Raw genomic sequence first — 18,676 nt, 5'->3', positions numbered from 1 at the left:
CTCATCAGAGCCAGGTGGTATGCCATAGGGTGAAGAATCAAGGCAAGGAGCATCTTGTCCCTAACTGCTGTTATTTCAGCAGAAATAACAGTTCTGAAGTGCTCCTTTCTTGGAATCTGGCAAACACTTCCCAAGCTCCCAGAAACCTCTCATCATCTGTTTTACTCTAAATACTTGTCAACTGCCAAAAGATTTGTGCGTAGGTGCCCATCACATGGTCTGTAGGGACTACCTGGGCCATCACGTTTTGTTGAAGCTGTTGTTGCACCATCTCCCTGGCACTTCACACACCCAAAGGAGCCGACTTGCCTAAATAATCTTTCTTCAGACCTGCAGTTTGCCTGTGTGCAGTAAGTCTTCAGATAAATGTTGCCACTGGATAAGAAAATTTGTTTTTCACCTGAAATATATTGGGTCACTGAAGTTCCATTTGGAAAAGCCATTTCAAATTTTTCTCTAAAAAAACAGCATCCTCCACCAACATGCGTTTCACAGAAAACAGACGCTGGAAGAGCCCACCAGCTCCAAAACCAACCCTTTGTGTCCTTACTTCTGTTGCGGTTGCTGCAGTGCAGGTCCCTGGGGCCGCTACCCAACTGGCTGTCCTCCGAGGTGGGGCTGAAGGCTGGGTTCACCAGTCCTGGCTCGTCGGTCATTAAGGCGATGGCTGCAGCTGCAGAAAGCTCAGGGCCCAAAGCAGCTACTGCCAGGCTGGAGCTGCGGTCTGGGGAGCAATCCTGGGAACGCCGCTTCCGCTCCTTGGTAAGGCCATAGTGGGATGCTCCTTTGCATCTGAGGAGAAGGTAGGGAAAGGAGACGTGATTACAAACTGTATTGAAATGTTGCCTACTTATGGCAGTTGGCCAGTTCTGGGGAATTACTCAGAATGCAAAATGCGACTGTCACAGCGGATGATGATATACAGGCATGGATCAGGAAGAAAAATGCCAGTCAATTGTGAAGAAGGGAAACTGTTTTCCATACTAGCTGAATTTACATAGGAAGTCTACTGATGGTCAAGAGAAGAAAGAGAATTGCAATGAAAACTTCAGGCCCATAGTACCATTCAGTGTGGGTGAAGAAGGATGCATGAACAAGTGGCTCGTTACACCACAGACTGCAGCCTGTAATTTTCCCCTTGCCTCTGGTTAACAAAGGAGAGCATGGTGAGATGTAGCAGCTTCTCTATTTCTACTGGCTGAGTGAAAGGTATCTCACCCTGATCCACGCTCTGGCCAGCCTGCCTGATCATCAGGCAGTGACACCAGGAGCCCAGTGTCACATTCATTCATCCTCTCCAATCTTAAGGCTGGTTCTAAAACAATTCCAGGGAGAAATCCAGCTCCTACATTCTGACCTGGCTTTAGTAGTGACAAAATTCTCCATTTCTGATAGATAGAAGTGTACTCCCAGAAACAACTGACTTGTGACCCCAGCTGTCTGCTCTGGGCTCATCCCAGACAGCAAGATTGGGAGAATGCACGGCATTTCCTTCTCAGACTTCCTGAAGACTATCACTCCAAGCAAATTAGAGGTTTCTGTGCTCTTCTTGGTTCCATATATAATTAAAGATATAAAACAACCAAAGAGACAGAGTGGCCCAAGGAAATAGCCCTTGTGACTTCTCTCCAGCATCACTTTTGTGCCCTGTGCATGCTCTAGAACCTCATTTACCACGTTAAAAAAGAATCCACCTTTTAATCATGACCTAATGAGCTTGGCCTACAATTTGCTGCTACAATTCTCTCTTTCTTAATAGCAGAAGCTAGCTGATTACTTTCATAAAAATACACTGCAGGATGAACTAACAGAAATAGCTGCAGAAATCCTTAGGGATAGAAAGATCTTTGTAATATGTGGCATGCACAAAAGGCAATGCATAATACATACCATACACAGCGCTAATGGGTTAAGTGTTAATATGCTGAGTAGAGGTCTTGGGAGAGAGATGATTTATGAAAGCTGTGCCTGGGACAGAAAGATGAGACGAGGATGAATCGCAAATCTCTCTATGTTAGCTTTGGAGCAGTGACTTAAATTCTCTTACAGTATTTGCTTTTTAAGAGGGAATTAAATTAAAAACTTTTTAAAGCATTGAATTATGATTTACCATCACTTACCTCATACCACTTTGGATAACTTCCCTCTGACAGAAGAAAAAACCCAATCTGTATCACACTGATGCAGTTGTGTGGGAGCTTTGTACATACTTTAAGCTTCGGATGAGAATGCCTGTGGCATAGAATCTATTTCTAAGCCCTTTCAGAGCAAAAAGATACATCTCAAAAGAAAATACTCCCTTGTGGAAAAGAGAGTTGCTTGACTATTTCAAAAGATCAACAAGAAGACATCTGGTGCACCTATTCCAAGACAAGGCTGTGAAAAGGAGGGAAGAAGACCTCCTGTCTCCATTGCAGTTCCTTCTTCCATAAACAAGGTCTAAATTCACCACTTGCTTGAGCTCAGTCAAGCTGCATGTCCACCAGCACCTTGCACCTAAAAGGACAGGCATGATATTCTCCTTGTATTACTTTCTTTGCCAGTAAAGGCTTGATTGCTGTTGTTGGGGAATCAGCCCTGTAAATGAATCCTAAAATTATTATTATTTTCACTGGGTTGCATGAAAATCAGCATGAAGCATCTTCTCCCATGTAACTAGTGACAAGGCTCGAGTAGGCCTCAAGTTGCCCTAGGGGAGGTTCAGTTGGATATTAGGAAAAATCCCTTCTCTGAACGAATGGTCAGGTGCTGGAACAGGCAGTGCAGGGAGGTGTCTGAATCACTGTCCCCAGAGACGTTCAAGAAATATTTAGATGTTGTACTAAGGAACATGGTTTAGTGGGGAAATATTGGTGGTGGGAGGACTAGATTATCTTGGAGGTCTTTTCCAGCCTTGATAATTCTATGGCTCGATGATCAGAAGGGGCTTTGTGCAAAGATTCCCCCATGCAGCTGTAGGGTCCGGCTGCTACAGGTGCCCATCTGCTGATCACCCAGTAGCACCGTCACAGCCAGTGCTGCTGAAGACTTTACTTTTCCGTGCAAATATTAACTTGCTGCTGGCTGTGCTACAGACACCTGGTCACCAGCATCTGTCCAACTGCAGGAGCAGCTTTTGAACGCAGAGAGGACTGACAAAGTTTAAGATGTGGCTTATTGGAGAAGACAACTTATCATGACACAGAGCACAAAGGATATCTTTCTAATTCTGCCAGAAATAGTTAAAAGAGAACCAAGCATAAGCACTCCAAGCATAAGCACTGAATCTATTTCTTAAATAACTGTGGCAGGAATAAATGAACACAATGCAAGCCTTCTTTCTTCAGATTAACACAGTGTCCTTGAAGAATGAAAAAAGTACTCAAACTTGTAATAAAATCTACAACAGCATCTCTTCACTTTCATTGTTTTCCTTGTGCTGACACTGCTGTGATAACAGAAAACAGAAAGAGACAACTGTCTAAGTGGAATCATATTTATAGTGTCTCAGCTACATTTTTCCATATGGTTGGGTTTGGCTCCCAGAAAAGAAAGATCCATAAAACAGCTACATGCCAGTACTAATTATCTCCCTCACTGTGATTATTAATCAGCTGCCTGATTTACAGCTGGAGGAGAGGGATGGAAATCCCAGCAGGATACCTGAGTAACGGGGGGCAGCCCTAGAGTGAGCCCAGTGCTGTCTGATGGCCAAGGTGAACTGCAGATTTATGTTCCTTCTCAGTTGCTCTGGACAGAGGGTAATTCCATGCAGCCGTCTGATATCGAAATGATTGGAAGGCCAAAAGCAAGAGATAAAAACAGACATGAAAAATGTGTAGTACAGCCCATGACGTTCAAGTAGTGTCTCTAGGTGTGTGGGGGAAATTCAGAAAATGGTTTCTTCTGTTTGCACCACCTCTTTTGTCAAGCAGCAGCGTGCCATCTGAAATACTGCCTGCATGATAGTTACCCTCCGTGCAGGGAAGGATTGCTCCCTCCTGCTGTGGTAGCAAATCCAGTGGGGATTGGAGCCACAGCTCTGCTCACTTGCTCCATGGCCTCTGATCAAACCTAGGCCAAAACAGCTTCAGTACAATAGCTCCCCTCTGATCTTACACTGCAAAAAGCCTCCCACAAACTGTTCTTAGAAGGCCACAGAGGCTGCCGAACCTTCACCCGGCGCTGCAGACCAAGCTCCAGGGCTTACCGTGCCTGTGCCTGGCTCTGCATGCGAGGGGTCCTGTGGTCCCATCCCCAGTGGCAGCATGTCCCAAGTGCTGGAGTGAGGGATCCAAAACCTCATGTCTGCCTTAACTTGGTCTTACTGCTTATCAAAACAAGCTTTTGCCAAATCCACAGCCAACAGAAACATTACCAAGTTATTTGCAAATTCAAGTGAAAGAATCGGTTTTAAAACAAGAATGCATTTGCCTTGCAAAATCCCTAACTCACACTGTGGAGCAAGGGGAGCTGGAAAGTATAGCTAACCCCAAGGACTTCCATCATCCTGCTGGATGCAGGGGCAAAACATAAAGGCAAACAAGGAAAACTTCACAGACATTTCATTACTACTGATAAGAATGTACTAAAATTATAGGCCAAATACATATATAACACGTTTTCTCTCTGATAATCTGTCTGTGCCACCTCTCAGGCCAGCCCTCCTGCCCGTAGCTCACAGCTGACTGTCCAGACAGGGGCTGGCAGTGGCTCTGGAGCAGCAGCAGCACACAGTCGTGCTGTGGTACAAACAAACAGAGAAGCAGCGATCCCTGCCCACGTCGCGCCGCGCTTTCCTGACCTCGCTCCCAGCGTTCTCATATTTTGGTACTGTTTTGTTTCAGCGCAGCTGTGGTGGACACATTGTCTGAGTGCAATTAAGAATAATGTATACAAAGTACTCACAATTGCCTGGCAGAAGAAAATACTGCATAAAGGGCTGTCATCGCTGATCCCAAGCTAAGTCCTGATTAGGGCAGACAAGTGTGTTTCAGCTACACCCTCACTGCAAGTAGTATCATCCTTGTGTAATTTGGGCTCCACACAAACAGGATCAGGAGCACCAACAGCGTGCATCACACTCCGACTCCATCACAAAACCCCCTGATCACTCCACTATTCCCACACAGACCTATCAGAAAGGCTGATGGAGAGAATGAAAGCCACCAACATCCTCATAACCTCCCTTGTGAGGCTTCATGATGTGAACCTGCTGAGAGGCCCTTACCTTACCTGGAAGGCAGTGGGGATTTGAAGCAGTGTGGCTGCCTCACAAAGAGGTGCTGGCAGTTCCTGCCCCACAGGGACTGTTCACGCAGTGCGTGCAGCAGCAACAACTGCAGCCCAAACATAACCCAAACACCAACCATATCAATTTCAGGCCAAAAGCCTTCCAAAACTCCACCCTAAGCAAGTGGACCAACTTGGTCAGTCCACAGGCAGAGCTCACTCCAACTCTCCTCTTCTTACTTGTGACAATAGCACACCAGAAACCAGAGCCAAAAATGAAAGAGTGAAAAACCTGAACTCAAACTGAGTCTGGAGTTACATACACATCTAAATGAAAAGCTACCAAATGCATATCTCAGTTCCAGACCAAGAAGGCCAGAAAAATCAAAACACTGAACAGTGCAGGTGACCAATACCTGCTGCTCCATGTACCCAAAGGTGCAGTATTATCCTTGCTCAGAGAGTTGTGACTCCTGATCCTGAATAGGAAATTCCTTCCTTTTGCTTTATACAAACATCACTCCTGGAACTGAGGGCTTAGCAGCTTAGTGTGCTAAAGCAATGTTTTTTCCCCTGGTATTTCTAAGTTCTTCTACAGATTAATCTCTCCATGGATTCTGCTTCATAAATAAATTCAAGAAACTTATTTTAATGGATTTGCTTTTTCTGCTTTTTATAAAGGATCGTGTCTCTTTAGGAGCACTCCTCAGTCTACTGTGATCACCAGGTATGGCCATGAATGTCCCGTCTACACTAAACCTTCCTTGGTATCCATAAAGAAGGGGATGAGCAGTTTAAAAACCAGAGCTTCAACTCCTGGATTCCTGTTTCCAAACACCATTTGCTGACAGAAGGCTGTAAAAGCCATGTCATAATTTGAAACTAGAAACAGGCCTTTTTCTACAACTGCACCTAAATTTCATAGTAATGCCAGCAACATTTCCAGATGCTCACCACTGCTGTGTTATGCACTCCTCATGCACTTGGCTGTCCTTTTTCTGATGGTCACCTGTATCATAGTGCCAGAGGGTGGCCACTTTGTTGGATGAAAAAAAGCTCACTCTTCACTCAAGTGAGAAATCTTTCACTTCAATGTCTCAGTAACAACATCAACAAAAGCTTTTCGGAGACAAATTTCTGACACCTGAGGGACTTGCACAGTATATCAGGGCTGGCTGGAAAGGAGGTTTGTGTTGGAGGTTTGAGCCCCACAGCCTCCGTCAGTTTGAGGGTGAGCAGTTCTATCCTATACACCCATGAAAGCTGCTGTTCTCCTTGTCAGCACAGGGATAACCAAGATAGAAGTTCAGATGAGGCTTCTCTGACTAGCTGTCACAGAGATGTTCCCATATTATTCTCTCTCTGCCGTCGACCAGAGACCTTCACTGAAGTATAAACACATAGCAGATTTAGTGGTCTATATTTCTGCATTACTGCTCTATAAATATTTATAAAGATCCTCATAACATTTATTTCTTTAAGCTAAAGCTATTTAGCTTAACTACTTTCCCACAAGAAAGGAAAAACCTCTCAAATGTCTACTATTTCAGTTTAACTTTGCTTATCCCTTGTACAGTGTCCTAGCTTATTGTTGTTGTTTGTTTGTTGTTCTTTTTTTTTTCCTGCTTTTTGTTTTATTGAGGTCATCATAATTCAGCAAACTCTGAAACTACCCTACTAGTGAAGCCTAAGGTTGTGCTGTGTCCTATCTGTAAAGATCTGACCCCAGGGAAGGGCTGTCATTTTCACAACACTCTTGCACTATGAAACTGTCATATAAAATATATTTGTGTATTATATAAAGAACTTGTGTAGGCAAATCTGTATATTTACTCTTCCATGTCATCTATTCTTTATGAATCTGGGAGCACTATTAGAAAAATAATTCCTTACCTATAGCTCCTATCGATTGAAAATAAAAGGCTGGCTAAGCATATGAGGAATATGAATATTGAGCTTTGTTTATATTGACTATGTTTGTCATCAGCTACAATGATGTACTTTCCTTCTTGTGGTTTGGTTGCTGACGACTAGGAGCAAGGAAGGCCAGAGATCCTGGCACAGTCCCTTTAATGAGCACTGCTGAAGAATGGAAGAAGAGGTGAGAGTTGAGTCCCCACAGTTCCCAAAGCTACAAAGAGAACAGAGAGCACAAGCTAGACACAAATTAAACAAGCACTCTGCTCTTAGCAACAGAAACCAAATTCTCATTTTAAATTTGTTTATACTGTGGGATGAGCCTCCAGATTTCCTATAAGGTTTCAGGACAGTTGAAAGAACTTGGAACTCATTTTTGTTCTTAAATGCATTGCAAAGATTGAATTTCATGTACATGCTACTGGTGTCATGTAACATGAGGTCATGTTTAAGTTTCTTTTCCCCTTAACTTGAAAAGTTAAGCTCGAAGTTGCCTTTCAACAACAAGCATTAGCTTCCTTTATGAAATATGTAAAAATGCCCATTAACCTCTATCATGGGAACAGAGAATTGGATGGAATAGGTAAACAAGACAAGTTGCTCGCAATTGTGGGTAAAAACCATGGCTGGGATTGTTGTGCAATGATCCCAATTGTTGAGAGCATGTACAAACTGTTGGTCCAGATTGCATTCTCTTCTTCCTCTGAAACCTCTTCCAGACCATTGCTAAGTCACTGATGATTTTGAAGCTGCAGCTGTACTGATTTCTCTTCAAGATTCAAGAACTGTTTCAACTTCTAGTATTAAAGCCTTTCCACTAAACTGCAGCTGTGTTACTTGTAGGAAAACAAAGCTGAAAAATGGTAGGAACAACTTGGATGGGCACTTCAGCACATAGGCTGGAGATGTTGGCTTCTCTTATTGATTAGCACAGTTCCCGCATCTTGCCCTGCACAACCACTGTTTCACAGAATGTTAAAATTATCACATAACATATAGAATTTCATTTGTGGTTTTGCCCTCTCTTGTTCCTCCTTGCCCATGCCCAGGCCAAGAGAGCTCTGAGAACTCCCAACAGCACAGGCATTGCTGCTGGCATACCTTCCCCAGTGAAGCTCTTACACCTAACACCTGGAGAACACAAGGAAATCTCAAGCAACAAAAATGAGGAATTACTCGTAGCAACAGAGTGCAGTCAGCCTATTAGTTATTATTTGATTTCTATATTGCTATAAACAAACATTTTTTGTCACAGGGATGTAACTGGGCACCAGCACACGATCAGAATGGTCTTACGTGATGAAAACCAGCAGCAATATTTATTTAGATGGAACTTCCTCAATTAAATACCAAACTTCCTGAAGAGAAATCTAATAACATTAAACATATCTCATATACTCTACTCACACTAGCTGACACAACTAAGAAAAACAGAGTAGCAGCACAAATGGCTAGATTTTCTCAGGTGCTTCAGTACCACCAGAGCAAGGAACTCACAAGTATGTGAGCAGGATATTCAGAGCAAAATTAAAGGGGAAAAAAAGACACATGGAATCAGCATTTTTGAGACCGTAAGAGCCTGGAAACATTGTCAATGGCTTCTAGTGCTATTAGTATTCATCATTTTTCAATGAATCATTGATCTGATTGAAGCAATATATGAAAGCCCTGAAGTACCAAAAACTCCTCTAGACAACAGCAACTCTGGAGCTTGATTAAAACTCTATTAGGTGCTTCCATCATTTTGCAGAATTGCATCATTTTCTATACAGAACATTTAGAAGCTTTAGCCTTTCTCTGCTCTCAAAGAGTAAAACTAAACACTGCCTCAAGAGAAAGTGATAAAATTAAAATTTGAAACACACCCAAGAGACTTCTTAATGGAAAACATGGGTGTCTAGCTATACCTATCCATTTTTTAATATACAGATGGCACACATGAGGCAGCAATAGCATACAACAGGTGTTAGCTGGGTATTTGGAAAGTAACACGATACTCGTCATCAGAATTTGTCAGCTTCACGTTTGATTTTAAGACCGCCCAAGATGGCACAGAGGGCAACATGGATATTCTGCAGACTACCTTAACCTCTGGTTTTGCTTCCTACTACTAAAGAAATGACATCTTTTTGCAGTAGAAATTGAGATCATACACAATGAGAATGTAGCAAGATTACCACGTATTCACCTTATTTAGAGTCTTAACTAAAGTTAACTAGAGTATCTGTACAAAACTTTAGAAATATTTAATATTGTTAAATCAAGCTATCTGTGGCAAAAAAGTGACGAGTAAAAGGACAAAGAAATTCTTACGGCATTAAGATACTAAAACTCGTAGTACAATTTAATCCTCTGTAGTGTTTTCTGATTTATATGGTGTACATATAATTAATATCAAGAATATATACTGAACCCATTGATTCATATGTTTTTCAAGTTTATTCAGTGTTTTGATCACTAGATTATACTCAACAGGTATAACCAGTCTCCTGGAACTTAGTATCTCAGCATTCTCTTCCCCTCCTATTATCCCCACCTATACTATTAAAAGTTTATGATGCAGTGTGTAAAATATGTTTGCAATGGAATGAGGAATTTTGGTTCATTAACAAGAGTTACACTAGGAAATGACACTATCGCTGTAGGTTGATTCTTTCAATTATAGATAGAAGAGCCTGCCAGACAGAATTTTGTATTTACGCATACTTAGCACACATTTCTTTTTCATATTACTTGACATATAATTGCATTTACCTTAGTATAGAATTACAGTATCTGCTATGGCACAAACTCAGCAAGCGAACAGGTTTGAGGCTTCCGTAGGTACCTACGTACATAGGTTTGAAGCAGTGATACATGCACACAAGATTTTAGTTGTACAATAATTCAATTTTCAGCTCAAGATTTGGATTTACTAATATGCTCTTCATTAGAATTAGAAATTGCAAGAAACAATAGGGTTGTGGCCAGTAAATAACGAATACAGTCTTTATACTTTACTGACAAAATATGCCATGAAGGGCCACCAACAGGTCTTGCAGAGTCAGGTGGCACTTGCCTCTGACGTCGGTGACCTGAAAATCACATGAAGTCCCTTTTGGGGGACTTCAGCATGGATATCTGAATTACATCACTAACTCATCTTGGTAAACACTGTGCTCTGAAATATGCTTCCCTGTGGGTAAGGTCAGAAAAGTGAGGTCTTAACATGACTTCTCAGAAGTTGAAAAAACACAGAGGTGCCATTCAGGTGCCCATCCAAGCGTTGAACAAACATCTTTGCCATCATCTTAAGGCAAAACAGATGTTCCTCATTTTAAAAAGCAGTTCTCCTCTCTTATCACATTCAATGTCTGATATCCAGCAAGGACCTCAAGTCAGTCCTGTAAGAAGTGAACTGTATGTGACTCATGAATCATTGCGTCTTACATAAAACCCTTAAAAAAATGGGCTCCTTGAAGTAGAGGGGAAAACATGTCCTGCTGTATCACAGAACTTAGTTTCCAAGATTTCAGCCTAAACAAGTTCTGACACTGGCATAAGAAGTACAGAAGTCACACTGTTGACTAAGTACCTCATTGTATGAATTTCTGTGAGGAAAACAGAGCCATCAGCACATTTTAATTCTCAATCTTGAGAAACACCATCCTGTCTTCCACTCCCCCTGCCTCTGCAATTCTCTCCTTGTGTGCATGGCCGGAAGAAAATGGACCAGGGGGAGGTTATGAGCCAGTTTTCAGAACAAAACTTTCAAAATCCATTGACTATCCTCACTGATTGTGGTTTTACGGGTTCCACCCGGTTGAATACAAGATGTTTCAGTCAGATGCTTCACCCTTCCATTAAAATAAACACATACTATAAAAACATTTAAAGACTCCAGAAAGTCCATATCCAGCCACAGCACAAGCATGGATGGAATGTTGTTTACAGTCTTCCAAAAGCTCACACAGTAGGAAGTGCTCACTGTATGATGCTGTAAAAAATATGAAAAAATACTTTTCTCAAATCATCACTTTTTAATAGAACTATCAGAAATACTTTAAACCTTAATTCCTTTGGCCAAATCTGAAAAAAGCTCAATCCACACAGCCTTCTCTTTCCACATGCACAGGCTGTGCTGTGCTCACTATCAAAAAAAAAAACCCAAAACATTCAACAATACAGCTATGTGGTTTCACACCTGTTGTCCAGGGACTACTGTTAGCACTAGCTTGGCAAGGGAGGCTAAGAGAGCTTAGGCCCTCACACCTCAGTTTTCAGGAGTGTTTTAAGCACTAAAAAACACGTTTGGGTAAGGCTGAACCCCGCGTCTCCATTTGAAGCTTAGCCCTGATGCTGCAAGTACAGATTTGGAGAGATGGATTGAGCAAGAGGCAGCTTGATGCTATCACCAAATGAAAAACAGTGCCTGGGGAGGAGAAATCTGGCTTCAAAGGCTGCTGTGGCTTTTTTGTTTGAAGCTGGGAGAATTGTAAGAAAAGCCATTGTTCTCTTAGTCCAGCCATATCTTCAACATCATCCATGCAAAAGAGTCCTTCTTAGTTTTGAGGTGAAACTACAACCCTTGAAGCTTCAAACACAGGTCAAAAACCTCCATAAAATCTGTCATATTTTCTTAGACCACCAGGATACAACTGATGAATCAATGGAGATAAAGTATAAACCATAGGGGAAGCAGGGATCCAACCCTGGACTTCCTCAGCTAAAAAAGATGCTTTAATAAGTGGGTACTGTATTTTCAACAACACAAAATGGATTTCCCTGACAAAGGCAAATAGGAGAAGCAGAAATAACTTCTGCACCTTATCTTACTTTTTGCCCAAATTGATCAGACTATTGCTTCTTCATATTCATTAGTTTGTAGATTCCATCATGCATGGATAAGTAAATACAGGGATTTCGCTCTTTTTGTTATTATTTTTCAATTAATTTAAGAAATATTCATAGTAAGAGGTAGCCATTTCATACTGTCCCATTACAAAACACATTAACTTATCTACTCATCCTGTTAAAATACAGTACAGAGAAAAAAAATCCAAAAATATTCTTTAGGAAATTGCTCTTTCATTCTCCCTCTTACACCAGTGCAGCAATGGGAATTCTGATATTCAAGTCCTAATAAATATTTTCACTTTAGAAACTGAAGTATAAGGTTCATGCATGCAGCTGGGCAATTATAACCTCATAGTCCTGGGCAACAGGCTTGTAGAATCAAACACCGGGCATGAGCTGCAATCATATTCCTTCAGGTCACACAGGATTGCAGTCTTGTCCCCACTGCCCTAGAAGCGTGCACTACCTACTTGACCTTGGTATTCCTTCAAAATGGGTCCAGGCTGCCATGCAAAAGACTTGAAATGAATCTGAGCTGTGAATGCTCTGTGACAGGCTATGGCATCTCAGTGACTCAGCCAGCCTCTGAGCCTGAGGCTGTTCCAAGCGCAGGCTGCGATTTTGTTAACGTCACAGTTTAAGTAGGCTTGGGTCTTGTTAGCTGTGATGATGGCCTCCTGAAGGAAAGCCAGAATGGCATAGGAAATGATGTTGGTTTGTTACTGGCTCTTAAGGGGAAAAATTACTGTCTGTCTTCTTCAAATAAAGGTGACCCTGTCCACTCTGAAGGGAGCTGGCAATCTGAATGCCAGCAGTGTGCTCACACTGTGTCTCACTGCCTGCTCATTTTCACAGCAGTGATATGACCCATGTTCTGGTTCAAGGTGACCCAAGCTGTCACCCCCTGTCAAGATCTCCAGCTGGACATCTGTGTTGGTGCCCTGTGGATGGCAGCCGGTGCCATTGGGCTTGTTGGCAACCCAGATCTAGACATACACAAACCAAGTTTTACTCACATCATGCAAATATAACCCCGACAGCCTGTCAACGCAGATAGCTAATCCATCCAGACTGACCAGCTTTATAACACAGAATAACCTTACAGCTACAATAAGGAAATTTTTTCTGATTCCAAAATATTTGCCCACTCCTAGAGACAGACATTAAATCACAGAATTGTAGGGGTTGGAAGGGACCTCCAGAGATCATCGAGTCCAACCCCCCTGCCAAAGCAGGTTCCCTAAACCAGGTCGCACAGGTAGGCATCCAGGCAGGTCTTGAACATCTCCAGAGAAGGAGACTCCACCACCTCCCTGGGCAGCCTGTTCCAGTGCTCCGTCACCTCACTGTAAAGAAGTTCTTGCGCATGTTTGTGCGGAACTTCCTGTGCTGCAGTTTCCAGCCGTTTCCCCTTGTCCTGTCTCCACTCACCACTGAAAAGAGTCCAGCCTCACCATTCTGCCCCCCACACCTTAGATATTTATAGACCTGGATCAGGTCCCCTCTCAGTCTTCTTAAGGCTAAACAGACCCAGATCACTCTGCCTTTCCTCATAGGAGAGATGCTCCAGGCCCTTCACCATCTTTGTGGCCCTCCGCTGGACTCTTTCCAAGAGATCCCTGTCTTTTTTGTACTGGGGAGCCCAGAACTGGACACAGTACTCCAGATGAGGCCTCACCAGGGCAGAGTAGAGGGGGAGGATCACCTCCCTCGACCTGCTGGCCACACTCTTTTTCTGCACCCCAGAATGCCATTGGCCTTTTTGGCCACAAGGGCACACTGCTGGCTCATGGCCAACCTGTCATCCACCAGGACACCCAGGTCCCTCTCTGCAGAGCTCCTCTCTAGCAGCTCATCTCCCAGCCTGTACTGCTGCATGCAATTATTCCTCCCTAAATGCAAGGCTCTATACTTGCTTTTGTTAAACTCATCTGGTTTCTTACTGCCCAGCTCTCCAGCCTGTCCAGGTCTCGCTGAATGGCATCACAGCCTTCAGGCATGTCAGCCAATCCTCCCAACTTTGTATCATCAGCAAACTTGCTGAAGAGTAGCCACTATTCCCTCATCAACGTCATTGATGAAGATGTTGAACAAGACTGGACCCAACACAGACCCCTGAGGAACACCACTGGTTACAGGTCTCCAACCAGACTCTGCACAGCCAACGACAACCCTCTGTGCTCTGTCAGTCAGCCAGTTCTCAACACACCTCACTGTCCACTCATCTATCCCACACTTCCTCAGCTTTGTTATAAGGATGTCGTGGGAAAAGATAAAAAAGATAACACTTTTTCTACCTAGACAGACTAAACAAAACCAGCAACGCATTTAAATATTTATACTAGCAAGTGAGACATCAATCTATTATTCAGTATTTTTTTCAGTTCCTCAGATCAGTATTTGGTAATTTACCATTGTCAGATGGTTATACCTTCTGAAGGCTGAAGATTTTCTTACACGATGGTGAAACAAGGTCAGTTGCTGGAAGGGCAAATCCACATGCTTAGCACTCAGCACCAAGCATTTATAAGGGTGCAAAATGCAAGGAGAAGGAATAGGAGGAAAAAAGGTTAAGAAATACCTAATAATTTAGTGACTGTAAACAAAACAACAGCCTCGTAATAAATCATTTTCTTCTTTCTTTAAAAGCTAATGAAGATGTTACAGCCTTGCGTAGGAGGGTTTGACAAGTACTGACGTTAAGGAGACCTTCCAAAACTGAGCACAAACAGTTCCACAAAGGTTAACCACAGCGGCCTCCAGAGATGGTGCTGCTTTACCAAGGGGTTGTCTGCAGGAGGGAAATACATGATTTCTGTTGTGGTTGTGGAATAATACTGTAGCCACTCTATGTAGAGACACACATCCCAGAACAGCCTCCCCAGAGACATCCCTCTTCCAGAATAAGAGCATTCACCAGATAAGCTTCCCTAGGTAAGAACAACACAATGACTTTATTACAGATCAACTTCAACTTAAGAACTTCATTATGGATTACTTTCCTCTGTTCTCAAGCCATCTCTCTGGGAGAATGCCTGCCTTTTCTTACCTGTCCCCATTCTTTGGACACCAAATGGGAACTGAGGGAGCTCTCAGTGCCAGGTATAGATGTTCACAGCGTTATCCATAATTCCAGGCTCTTCACCCAGAGCTCCTTTCTTCACACTAGGTAGAAGTTAAGTGTACTCACGCTATTAGCACAGTTATGGCTTGCTTTCAAGTCTGCAAACATACCTGTCCTTTCTTTAGTCCACAAAGAATGCAGCATATTGAGGAACATACATTCATAAGTAACACAAGGAAATGAAGCAAGATATCCTTTTTTCACTAGGGGAAAAGCAGATCTTTTTTATCCCCTTTACTTTGATAACTTGTTTTCTGCTAATTAACATGTTTAATTATAATTTAAACAACGCTGTTGTGATAAAGTGGAGAGGAAAAAAACGGTCCTCCAATTCAGAAGGCAGATGCTCTTGGCAGCATCCTTAATAAATGAACCCAAGGCAGTGAAAGGTGACTCACTTGGCCAACTATGTCTAGTGGAGGTTCAGGAACAGTGAGGAAGTGACATTTTCTTGAAAGAAGACACTGTAGCTCACTACATGTTCATACAGGAGTAGGATTTCAAAAAGTTCTTGAGGTCACATTTGCACTATAAAGGTGTGTCTTTCTGCAGAGTCACACTTGAGCTCTCATTCAAAAGAGAGAATTGGAAATCTGATCCTAAGTGATCTTATGATTCATAAGCTTGTTTTTAAAGTGGCATTCATTATTTGTAAAGTTAGTCAGATCCAGGCTTCCTGAACAATGCTTTCAAGAAAAGATGATGGTGTGAAGAGATGTTTTGAAGACGCCTATTGCGCTGTCCACTGAGGGCAACTCTCTCAATGCTTTCTTCTACTTCTCTGGCATTTCCAAAAAGAATAGCATGCTGCCTATAGTTCCCCTGCCAGGAAGTGGCTATGGCTATTGCCCTTTCCTCTCCTCAGTATCCTTAGCAAGGAGGCTGCTCCCTCCAGGAATTGCTGTTATTCTTTTGCTCTTTGCATATGGCAGTTTGGAGACATGACAGTGTCATATGGTGCCAGAAAAATCCCACTCTCCAGCAGTGCCAGAAAGAGAAAGGGAAAGAATGCACAGAAACTTTTAGAATGAGGAAGAGCCAAACCGTAAGATTTCCATTTTGCTGTGATCAACAATAAAATTCATCCCTGTGCCTGGGACATCAAGGAGAACAGAGATGCCAGAAGAGCTTAGACTTCACCTTCATCCCTGCGGTCAGCCAGAGGAGTGGGGAGAGGGATCCAGGATCCATCCCTAGCATTCAGCTGTGTATTTCCACTGCTCCAGAAAAAAATTGTTAAAGTTCCTTCACCCCTAAACTTCTGTGATGTTATGGATGACTGCAAAGCGGAGAGACTTTCCTCACTCGACCTTTATCTGCAAACTTGACCACACAGCAGTCATACGGGTCACTACTTCACCATAAATCCTGCTACTCTCCTGAAAACATCCTCTTTAATAGGGACTTTCTGGTTGCTGTTCAAGTCATGGAGTTTCTGTCTGCCAATCCTGGAAGATAAATTTCAAGAGCAACAACAAAAAACAGGAGAAAAGTCACAATTTTGTAAGATCTGTTCTCATGCAGCTACCACTATTGTAAGAGACAGACAAGTGGAGTCTGAGGTTTGATGAAGCTCCCACACAGGGTGATTTTTTTGGAGAGGTTTTTGTCACAGAGATTGCAAAGCAATTGTTTCAACCCATTCACCCACATATTCTCAAGGGAGGTTTCTCAAGGTTCTGTTTTCTAAACTTGCTGCTTCACTAAAAACAGCGTGATGAGAATCAGTGTGGTTAGCAATTCCTTTCCCCTCAAAAAAATATTAGTTGGATCTCTGCTAATCTATATCTCCTTACAAACATAAAAACTAGATGTTTGCCCATGTACACAAGTCCTCGTTCTTCCTAATTCATTCCAATGAAAATCCAGAGTCATTTGATGAAGCCAGTGGAATAATATCTGTAAGGAATTAATCCAAAATCCTTCCATCTTCCATAATTTCCTCTATCAGAGTGCTGGACTAGTAGATCGTGTAACAGCAAGAGACAAGGTTCTCAAACCAAAAGTTCAACTAGGTAAGAGGAATTGGACTATATTACAATCCCTATTTCCTCGGGTTACTTTTCATTATTTGTAGTGGGCTTTGCAGGAAAGTTTGCAATTCTTTTAAGTAATTCAGTTCAGGTAGGGGGTAATTTAACTGGGAAGAAGATCAGTAGGTAAGATTTTAATTAAGTGTCAGCTCTACGGGATTTTAATTAGATGGCAGCTCTGTAGCTGAGCTATTTGATGGCCTGGATTAACCTATGTTCACTCTAACAGGTAAATAAGTTCATCACATCTGCTGAAAAAAAAAGTCTAATCCAACCTAGCCAATCCAAAAATCTTCCTTTGTTTTTAGCCTTCAATCCTACATGTTCTGCTGAGGTTAAGCTACACAGCTTGAATCCATAGTTTACCCACAATTTAATCCATAAATTTAAAATAAGAAGCATAATTAGCTCAGAGTTTTACAGCACTGAAATAGTGCAAGGAGACAGAAGACACATGGCTCAGCACGCTCAGCACTGTTGTAGTCTGCCACATGTGTCCTTGGCCCATTTCTTTTTCCCTTTCCTCCCCTCTCTCCTTGTACAAGACAATACACTCTAAGGAATAGCTTTTTCACAGGCATCAGGAGCTTGGAGACGACAGAAATGAAATAAATGGTGCCTCACAACTGCTACAAGAGCAGGGCTGGGACAGCTCAAGCAGAAGCATATCCCCATGGACTGAAATGCTGAACTTACCAAGTTCAAGTGACGTTGAGGTTATGGATGGGTTATCTCCATTCACCTGCCATGCTTAAATCCAGGACCAGCAAGGCCTCCTTAATTGATCTTGTCACTGTGTATTTATCATAGCGGTTACAAGGGGCTTGTGTCCAAGAGAGTCTTACAGTTTTAAGCAGTACGAATGCTTCCTCATAGTGCCTGCTTCTCTTCCCTCTTTCAAACAGGAGAAACATCCTACTGTCATCTTGGGTAATGTTTGAAGTCATACTTCCCTCTGACCTTGATCCCTGCTCACTGCTGTACTAAGCAGTCCATTGCTAAGCTATGGGAGAGGCAAGAATGGAGGTGTAAGGAAAACAAAACTTCAGAGGTATTTAGATGAAGTTTTAGGATAAACAGGAACAGCAAGGTGGAAAACAGTTAAAGAAACCAAAACACAGTGTGACACTGGTCATGATGGAGACTGACGAGCATTACAAGCCATGTAAAGGGAACAAGAAGAGGCACTCATGAATAAGGAGTTTCAAAATTAAATCTCCTCTCAAAACATATAAAGGGCAGAAGCAGTCAATTCACGCTTGACAGCTAGTGTCAAGAGAGCTTATGTAACAATGCAAAAAGATAAGTACCTATTTAAGAGCCAACTGTTATTTTTACCTAACATGCAAGCAAATCAAGCTCTCATCACAGACAAAAAACCTTCATGCTGTCAGTTGTGAGTTCTCTTGGTGTTGTGAAGCACCACAAGGCACAAAATCACTATGGTATTTTTTGCTTTGGTTGTCAACATTTATTTGCTAGGAACTGAAAAACAGCACTTGAAGCACAGGAAGATCTGGACAACAATTAGCAAACCTTAACAAAAAGCAAGAAG

General features: G+C 42.4%; 1 protein-coding gene across 3 annotated transcripts in view; it reads right to left on the bottom strand.

Moving 5' to 3' along the window:
- Nucleotides 1–18,676, bottom strand: part of LNX1 (ligand of numb-protein X 1) — a 103,814-nt gene that overhangs the window by 30,384 nt on the left and 54,754 nt on the right. For all 3 annotated transcript variants that reach the window (XM_042870432.1, XM_042870431.1, XM_042870433.1), the window contains one exon: nucleotides 551–792. In XM_042870432.1, coding sequence (XP_042726366.1) covers nucleotides 551–792 — 242 coding nt within the window. The remainder of the gene's footprint in view (nucleotides 1–550; nucleotides 793–18,676) is intronic.

The sequence above is a fragment of the Lagopus leucura genome, unplaced genomic scaffold (genome assembly GCF_019238085.1).
Source record: "Lagopus leucura isolate 7727_CA_CO unplaced genomic scaffold, USGS_WTPT01 Super-Scaffold_100004, whole genome shotgun sequence".
NCBI classification, from domain to species: Eukaryota; Metazoa; Chordata; class Aves; order Galliformes; family Phasianidae; genus Lagopus; species Lagopus leucura.
The sequence above is the reverse complement of the archived record's forward strand: the minus strand, read 5'-3'. Positions and strand labels throughout refer to the sequence as shown.